Here is a 9,910-nt window from a genome sequence, read left to right as displayed (position 1 = left end):
TTCCTAGTCCTCAAAATTATTGGAACAATTGATAGTGGCTCTCTATAAAGAATGATGCTGATGTTCAAAGTGAATATTTTAAGAATACTTGGTCAGCTACTTAACCTCAGACACAATATCTCAAGATACAAATTTGCCACATATACATGAAAACTTCTACTTCTCATGTGTATTTAAGGATATTTATTTTAGATGCTTAATCTTCTAGGCCCTTCTCCTAAGGGGCCCAACAAAAATCCCTTTGTTTCTATTTATTATTGATTTCCACATACCTTCCAAAGTATAGTGGCATATTTAATAATTCACTATGCTCTTCAGAGAAAAGGGCTCTGAATGCTGATAATTTACACATAACATAAAGAATCTGGGGATCAAACTGCAATTCAGGAGTACACAAGTGTTGGGGGAACTACTGCTTTACTTTAGTCAAGCTCACAATTCCCTGCTTTGCTGGAGTAACAGCTAAAAATGTAGACTAGCAATGAATTAAACTGCTTTTAATTTAATTTAAATTCTTTTAAAACTAATAGCTGAGCATGTTTATAAATACTGCTATGGACCAGAAGATAAATTCATCTCTGAACTGATTCTGAAGGTTAATTTTCATTATATTTAACTTCAATTTCTCATGATAGAAAGGGAATTGCAGTCTGGAACAAAGCCAAACCGCAGTTAAAAATGCTGACACATGACTGTAGCAGAACTCAACCCCTGCACTTCAGCTTCCACACCACATCCTGATTTTTCCAGCTGGTTTGGAGAATTCAAAGATAATGGCTGGTACACAGCTCATATCATCTCACATCTCCGAGGTTAAAGAACTGCAAAACTAACAAAATTCTTTCACCAGAGAAATATATAGATATGTTGTGTTGGGAAAAAAAGTGACAATACAGGAAACAGAACACCTGAATGTAATAATTTTTTGTTCTCCAGAACTCATGCACACCAATACTCACTAAGGTGATAAAGACTCTTTGGCTGATTTAATGACCTTCTAGAAGAATTAGGCTGCAGACACCTCATACAGATTCATGTTCAATAAGCATGTCATTTTGATTAAAACATGAGAAAAAATGTGTTCCCAAGACTCCCAACAATTAAAAAAAAAATCACATAAAGACAGAGTGCATTCACCCAGGGGCAGTTCTCCCCATGCAACCTCACAGTCAGAAAGTGTTCTGAGGAAATTTTTTTATAAACATCATTACTGTTGTTCCAAATTACCACGAATTTAACATTTGCCTTGCTCAGATTTTATTGTTCCAGCTCACACAAATCTGATTCTCACTAGAGCTGGAGTTTGTATCTGCCTCTCACTGAAAAAGGTTGGTTTGGAGCCACAAGTTAAACTCGATCTTTGACCTTTTCCTTCTGCCCTGTGTGTTTGGAGCCAGAGGAAGTGCAATGATAACCATGTCTCCTGAAACAATCACTAAGTCAATTTATATAAAAAACACAGAAATGACCTTCTTCTAACCTCTAGCAGAGCACACCAGACCATACCAGCAGATCACTTTTCAATAAGAACTCAAAAATCATGAAATTCAACAAGCAATAGTTAAACAAAGATGCACATGGCATCATTCCCACCAGTGTGAGATATCAAAAATTATTTATTAAAATAAGTTATTTCAAAGATTTAAAACAGTTTCTATAAGAATATAACAATTGAACAATTGTTAACTTCAAAAATTTATAAATGTTTTCCCTCCTGGATTAAAAAAATTAGCACACACATTCAAACCTACTTTCATACTCAAACAGTTGCAACTGTGATAGAGTTTCTACAGAGTCTGCCCCAAGGAAGAACTGAGAGTTGAGGTCTTGGAAATAAAACACAGAATGCAAGAACCAAGAGAAGAGTTAGAACAGAGCCTTGGTCATCATTTGCAAGTCAGCAGAAGAATCACTGCAGTATTTTCATTCTGCACAGTGCAACATCACAGTCTGGGGAAAAGTCCTACTGTAAAGCAAAATGCATTTGCATAAACACTGATGGAGTGCCTCTTGTAACTCCTGACACTGTGTGAGTGGAGAATGTGCACATGACTTTTCAAAGGACTACAAAATGAGTTAATTCTTAAATATTTGCAAAAAAGCAGCATGATGACTCACTCCTGTGTCCATCACAGGTGACTGTGCTGTGTCAGGAATACACACACCAATGGAGGAAGTCAGGACAAATGGATGGTTTGGTTGGGTCTGCTCTGGAACTGAGCTTAAAAAGAATTCTGACAGGCAGAACAATCCACACTTGGATAATGAAGATAAAACCAACTCTATACAGCAGTCTAGGTTCTAGCTCCACCTCCCAAATCCAAAGTTGATGTGATTTTCTTTTTTTGTTTGTTTGAGCAAGATTTACATCCATTTTGAACAGGTCAATCACAGCTGGGTAATGAAGAGATTTTAGGAAAGGGATGAAAAGCAGAGAATTGCCTTTAACTTTTCTCTGGTTTTCAGCTGGGTGATTAGTAATTAATTTCTTTATAATAAAAAATTTACAGAAGCCACCCCATTGTGGGATACACTATTATAACACTTTCATCTCTGAGACAAGACTGTCTTTACAGAATAGCTAAAACCTCAAGAGGGTTCCTCAAACCATCATCTGTGAATGCACAATGGCATCAATTAAGCGCCTCTTGAAACAACAGAAGTCACAGCGTGGGGAGCAAGAGAAATTGAAAATTGCTGAGGCAGCTGCATCAGGCCATGAATCCCAAATCCTGCAAGTCCTCTGTGATCAGAAGTACAGCTCTGTGGAAGGAGTATTTTGTGCCTCAGGCAGTCAATCCAAAAACTAAACTCCTCTGCACACATTTGAATGTTAAAGTTGGGAATATAAATAGCAAAACTCATCCCATGTAGAGATGAGACAACCAGGAATTTGATGGTAACAATACAGCACTAGCACAAAGGACCAACACATGCACAAATTACGACAACTGCTGTTAAATATTCCATCAAAGGCCTTTAGTTCTGCTCTGGTAGGAAAATACACTTGCTAATCTAACAAGTATTCTCATCTGCAGCTTCATGTTCTTGATTTGATTAAAGGCACCAGAAGGATGTACCTCTGTATTTGTGCACACTATCATTCTTGGATTAGTTATGTTTTGGGAAAATGGTCTACATTTACAGAACACTATCATTTGACTATCGTCTATGTAGGATTGCAAGATTAAAAATTGACAGTTCATTTAAAAATTCATTTCTAAGCACATTAGCAGCTGAAAGGATTTGCAGAAATGATACTGTACAAAAGTAAGTGCTTCTCAGAATTTTAAATACCTTCCCTTTCTGCAAACAAACAGATATCTCCTACTGCATATCTTAAAACTTTTCCTTGCAGTGCCTCGAGGCTGTGAACAGAAGTTCACAGGGGCTATGAACAGAGGTTTACACATTGCTCCTTTCTTAAACCTTTAAAAAGAGTTCAACAGGAAAAACACAACTACAGTCAAAGAGGGTATTTGCTTTCAACAAAATTAACATATTATCTTGTTCTTGAAAATGTAACAGAAAATTTTTAATAAGAGACAATAGCTGCCCAAAATATTTTATACAGTATCAGCAGCACAATCTGCTGTCTCCAGGACTGTAACATACATGACGTGACAATGCTGGTGTAGAAGTGCTTTCACAGCATTTAATAAATTAAAAACTCACTACTAGTTAGTCTTGAGGAGCCAGGTTGTTCACGTGGTGTGATTCCATGCATGCAGATTTTTCTGACTGTCTTATCTACAGCCCATGTACACACATACAGGAGATGATTTGGACTTCAGGTATTGATAATGAGAAGTGAGGTCCATCCAACTACACATCCTCAAGTTTTAAAAATCTTGAATACACAGAAGTTCTGGCCTGCACAGAGGGTATGCTTTGTACAGAATATAAATTATTACATATAAAACCAGTTTTTCTTAAAAGAAGAAATTATTAAGGAAATCCGTATTTCCTCTTCCTTCTCTTCTTCCAGTCATTCCATCTGATGAGACCATCACTGAGTAGGATGACCAGGATAAATCCATCTCTTCCTGAATTGCACCATAAAGCACACATCAAAGAATGATGGGCTCTAAGAGTAGAATTTGCTGTTACTGACTTTCTTCTCCTTTAATCTTAAGGGAAAAGAAAAAGAAAAAAAAAAAGTCAAGCCTAACATGAATTTCTCAGAGGAAAACAGTCTACCAAATTCAATATATTTGGATACCAATGGCAAGTAATGTATCAGCAATGAGCACTGCAATTTTTTCCCCTCAATAAATGGCAGTAAACAAGTGATTCATGCATACACAAAAAAAGGAAAGAATATTTAAAGTCTTGAGATCTACTCAAAACTTCTTCTTGGTACATAAAGCCTCTCTCTGTGTCCCTCACACCCAGCCCAAAGGTGGCAGCAAAAGAGAAGGAACCTTCCCCTAAGCTCTGGATAATGCACTGACACTGAACTGACAATGCTGTGCTGCTACAGCTCAATACTGGTTTTATCTTTTGTGGTTTGTGTATCTGTTCCCACATATCTCATGTGTGCATGACATTTCCAGGGACATAACTCTGATAGTGTAGCAAGAGTGAAGAGGTTTATTTATTTGTCTGTGTACACTTCCAGGCTTTCCTCCCAGAAAGCAGCAGAGAGGGATACAGAACCTGACAGGATTACAAGTGCCACTGCGATTTCACTGAGCACACATTCCTCAGCTTCTGCTGGCCTCTAGTGGCTTGAGGCCCAGCCTGGCTTCTCTACAGCCTTTCCTCGTTGCAGATGAGCTCATTCTACCCTCACCACTCTTTAGATGCTCCCTCTGATATGTCTGAGGTTTCCTGACCATAAATCCAGTCTAGGATGCCAGAGAGAATGATCATCAACCCACCTGCGGTTGCAAGTCTCTTGATAAATCTGTAGCTTGTGCTCATTGACATTGAATTCTTTCAGTATAGCATCCCTGTTGGGATTCCTTAGGTTCATGTGGGTGTCATAGAGGAACAGTTGGGTGTTCAGCTCCTCCTGGCGCTTCCGAAGTTGCCGACACGAGGAATAAAGCTCTTCTTCACTTTCCTTCAAAGGAAAATTGGAAATCAAGGTAATTTTGTAAAAAACATTCCCAAAATCACACAGAATCAACTGAGTTTGGGAGGTGAGTTTGTCATCCTAACAATGTTTTCATAACTGCATAGAACATTTTATAAAATTAGTTTGATAGGATGTTTCTGGAATATTTCTGGAAACAAACTTAGCACTAAAAAAAGCCCCCAGCCCCACAGTATGACCAGCCATACCCTCTGACAGGGGCATCAGGGACATTCTAGCACAGGTTGCAAAATTTGTGTATCTAAACACTTCTATTGGAATATTTTTCCCTAACAGAGCATGCTAGTCTGTTGAGGAAAGAACAGAAAATAGTGTATCATGTTGACATATCAGATTATAATAACACATTTTTTAATGTTTAACTCTTGGCTCTTCCATCATATTTGTGTATCATGTGACAAAGTGACAACCTGGAGATTTTCTATTGAAGTGCAGACTTAAGGTCAAAATAGTGACTCCCCTTACTGCAGCAAGTACTCACATGGTCAAGAAGGATAGACAGATCCTGTATTTTTATGTAACTATGGCAATTCAGTACTGCAAAGGAACTGAGTAGGTCTGAGTTTATATTGTGGTCCACAGCAGACAGTCTCAAAATAATCCATAACCATAAACAATCATCATGATTCCCTTTAGGACTTCAAATTATTTTAATACTTCAAAAATTTGGATGCAGAAGCTGCCTCTTTATAGAGTTACTAGTGGGGAATAGAACTGGCAGGACTGAAGTCTTAATTTTCACATCAGCAGCAAAACAAGATACTCCTTCTACAAGAAATGACATGCAATCAATAAATGTAATAAATCCAAACATTTTCAGAGGCAGCATACTAATAAGAATGGCTCTTTCTGCATTCAGTCCAGCTCTAGGAAAATGGATAGCTTAGCAACATACCCAAGGGGTTTCAGTTACAGCAACAAGATCCTTTCCTAAACCCTTTTTCCTCCTGAAACACATTCCTATGCAAGCATGGGTTGGAGCAACTGAAAGAGCCTCAGTGCTATGTAACTGATTAAGATTTAAAGAGTAATTTATTTAATTTTTGTTTGTAAAGGGGTAGTAAACTTTGTATTCCCAAATCACTAAGGAAATGCAGATTTCTAATACCAGTTTGCAGGTGTAATCATCAAGATGCATATGTACCACTGTTAGTTCTTGTAAATAAATGTATCCACAAAGGTACAGCTTAAACTGCATTTTAAGATGTCCAATCTTTTAGTCAGGAACATATACACCATTGAGGCTGAGTGTAGTCAGAAAAAGCTGAAGAAATACATGCCCTTTCTGAAGGAAGTAAATCAATTTTCAAGCAGATAAGACATGCTTTTAAGTACAACAACCACCTCAGTAAAGTATGATTCCTGCAATATCAAAAAAACTGTTTAAGTTGTACAGGAACTATGTAAGGCCCCACATAATAATTCACAAATGTGTATGCTTATGTCTACAATATTTTTGCTTTACCTTTTCTCATAAACTCCCCAGCCATCTGTAATTCCTCATTATAATTTAATATTTCATCTCCAAGCACATGCAGACAGGCTCTCTATATAAAACAGGCCTGTTATTAAATGATATTATTTTATGGAAGGCCATCACTTTTTAAAAAGAAGCAGAGGAACAGAGGCAGCCTTGATCTTTTCTGATGCTTCTTGAATGACCTGCAAAAAGCTCTAGAGCTGACAATTGTGATGGATCTGGGTTTGTTGCAGGCTGCCAAACAAAAGGAAGTTTTTGGAAGTTGTCCTGCCACTGCATTACCACCAGGCATTGTAGAAACACTGAGCTGAGCTGCAGCTTCATTTGGCTTAACAAGCAGAAGGGGATTAGAGTGTGAAATGTGCTACTGTCAAAGGAGTCAGTGCTGACAGATTGGGGGACAGACTGCTGCTATGAACAACACTTGGAGAGCTGCTCCTGCCCCAGGCAATAATGATCTGGATTCCTGAAGGGAAACCAAAGCAAGGAGGATTTGCAATTTATCCGTCCACAAGTGCTGTCCATGTTCAGCATTAGGCAATGGTGACTTTGTCAGTTTTCTCAAAGGCAACAAGCCCAAAACCAGCAGTTTATCAGGCCTTCCCTATGAGACTTGAGTCCATGAAATATGAACAATTTAAATATTATCTTGAAAGGATATAGATCTCCACACACACATCCCTAGCCTCAGCTTCTAATCCTCTCCTGCTCTCAGAACCCTTGGCTGGCCCACAGAAGGAACTTACAGGAACCTACCACAGCTTTCAAACACTGACATTTCAAACACTGTCATTTTACATCAGGTGTTATAAGGTGGCTTCGTAAAAACCTCCACAAAGGATGTTTGAAAAAGCCTTCCACTCCTTTGGGAAGAACAGTGTGACTGAATTCAGAAATTTCCAGTTCAGTTTATGCAACTGCAGGCACAAATCCCTCCAGAGACATAATGACTTCGAGTTCACAGGAGCTGATGTTTCAATCAGAAAAATAATGTAACTCGTGTGAAGTTCAGCGTGGGCCTGAAAGACTTGACAGACTACAAATAAGAAGTTGAACTTTTTTTTTTTTCTCTGAATCAGAAGGGTGCTGGAAAGCAACCTGAAACAGCCACTTCTCAGAAGCATCTTTAAACTTTCATCATATCACAAGTGTATTTAAATTATGTAATATATTATTGAGAAAGAGTCTGAGAAATACCCTACAAATCAACATATACAGCAGCACCCTTGGAACACCAACAAACACTGTTCACAGATCAGCTGCTTTAATGCCTGGATTCATGAGCATCATTATTTTTCCCCTATGTGTTTTAAAATACTACTACTTCAAGTAGGTCTTTAGAGAGGCTTAAAAGGAGCAGATTAGCAGTTCTTTAAGAACCAGATATGTCTTCTACTTGATGGGTTGTTTATTTTAATGAAATACTGAGAGAAATTACTATCTTCTATTGCTGAAGTGATTTCTTTTTATGTAGGACCTTTAAAAAAGAGATTAATCTATGAAGCCAAAACTGATTTTAGCTAGCTTTGCATGGCATCAGTCAGTTAACAAGGAAAGACAACGACCATGATGTTACAGCAAAAACCATTGGAGGTAATGAGGCTTTGTTTGTGCATTATTTCTTTTAACAACCGTGTAATCTGTCCACCCAGAGGGAGAGTAACTCAATTTGTGCTATTTGTCATCCCCAGTACCTGCAGAAGAAACGCCTGACAACAGCACATCAGACACAGAACAGAAATCTGAATCCTCAGTTCCTGGTTTCCACAAGGAACTAAATGCACACAACAAACCCCAGTGCTTCTCACCAGAACTTGTTGCATCTCACAGTGCACCAGAAGCGAGGCCAGCTCTATATCTTCACTGTAGCCATTCTTGAGAGGAATTGACCTAAAACCTGGGGCAGGGGGAAGGAAAACAAAGGGCAATTAGAGTCCATCAAGGGGGAATTTGCAGTCACAGAAATGGAAGATTCTTCAGTGCCGAGAGCAGGCTCTACTATGGCAATTGCAAAGAAGCAAAAGGCAAGACTGGAAAAGCTGAGAAGCATCTGATTTCACATGCTCTTGAAAACTAAAGCCAGAGGAAGGAGCTTCATGAGGCAGGAGGGAGTCTGGCATCAGAGAAGAAGGCACAGCTCAATAATGCTCATTGTAACCACTGATCTCACCTGATTTGATTCCTTTGATGGGAAAAGTTGCATGTGCTAAGAAGTTGGGATCACTGAATATATCCTCCTCATAGACAACAAAGCGCAGGAACGCCAGATTTGGGTCGTAAATTTCAAATTTCACTTGCTCTGCATTAGGTACCCAAATTGGATTAAGGCCATTGTCATCTGTAATGAAAAGGAAACATGTGCAGTATGAAGCAATTTCACTTCATTCACATATGAGTATGTGTCCCAGGTCATTTTCTAGGGATACAAGAGCCCAAAAATCCTATTTACCATCTGTCTCATGTTGCAACCTTGCTTCAGAAAGTTTGCATTTGTTTACTTGGTGGTGGGGGTGGAAGGAAACTTGGCAGGGATGAAAATGCATGAAGAAAAGCAATTATTTGTATTCAAACATATCAAACCTCCTTGGACATTTATTTGTAAAGAGAAAAAAGAAAGCTAATTAATTTCTCATATTCATAAGCCTCATGCTCCATATCCAAGAGAAAACATGAAAAGCACTAGGAAGACTCATGTACCTTGGTCCAATTTCTGTAGTTATGTATAGAACACCAAGATTTGGTATAAGTGACACAGCCAGGAAGTTTGCTCTTGAAATCTTGGTCACTTCCCACAGAAAATTTAAGTTATGAAAACTCTGAAGTACTGAGGAGTCACAATGCACATTCTGCTCCTGATGCTGTGTTTATTTTCCACTGGTATCACTGCTTTGGATAATCAGAACCAAAGCCTGATTTTCACCAGAGGAACACTGTTGCATCCCGAAATACTAAATGGTGAAATATGAAGTGGCTGAAATATTGCTCCATTTCAGGACACTTAAGTTCATGCACACACAAACACATTCCTTATCCAGAACTCCCCACGACAAAGCTTTGATCAAACTTCAAATGCATTTCAAGTTAAACTATTTTACAGCCCTATACATCCAAGCTGCCTCCAAGGGGTGCCAGTCTCAGAACCCAGTTTAAATAAACACAGTCTGGAGCTCACAGTAATAACTCCCCATTTGGGCCAGACTTTTGGGAACTGACTAGCACCGTTGGAGGCACTCCCAAGACAGTAATTGGTTTAAAAATGCAAATACACAAACTTATGCATGGGCAACAACATAACAGAATGGGACTTTTTTCCCCCAAACCACAACAGT

At 38.6% G+C, this 9,910-nt stretch overlaps 1 protein-coding gene across 1 annotated transcript in view; it reads right to left on the bottom strand.

Annotated features, from left to right (window-relative positions):
* Window positions 1–1,018: 1,018 nt before the first annotated feature.
* PLCG2 (phospholipase C gamma 2) overlaps window positions 1,019–9,910 on the bottom strand; it is a 55,794-nt gene continuing 46,902 nt past the window's right edge. The window contains exons 30-33 of the mRNA XM_033069994.1: window positions 8,752–8,919; window positions 8,390–8,478; window positions 4,884–5,068; window positions 1,019–4,130 (exon numbers count right to left, since the gene is read on the bottom strand). Of these exons, the coding sequence (XP_032925885.1) occupies window positions 4,088–4,130; window positions 4,884–5,068; window positions 8,390–8,478; window positions 8,752–8,919 (485 nt within the window). The 3' untranslated portion in view covers window positions 1,019–4,087. The remainder of the gene's footprint in view (window positions 4,131–4,883; window positions 5,069–8,389; window positions 8,479–8,751; window positions 8,920–9,910) is intronic.

Source organism: Catharus ustulatus, chromosome 11 (assembly GCF_009819885.2).
Source record: "Catharus ustulatus isolate bCatUst1 chromosome 11, bCatUst1.pri.v2, whole genome shotgun sequence".
Lineage (NCBI taxonomy): Eukaryota > Metazoa > Chordata > Aves > Passeriformes > Turdidae > Catharus > Catharus ustulatus.
The sequence above is the reverse complement of the archived record's forward strand: the minus strand, read 5'-3'. Positions and strand labels throughout refer to the sequence as shown.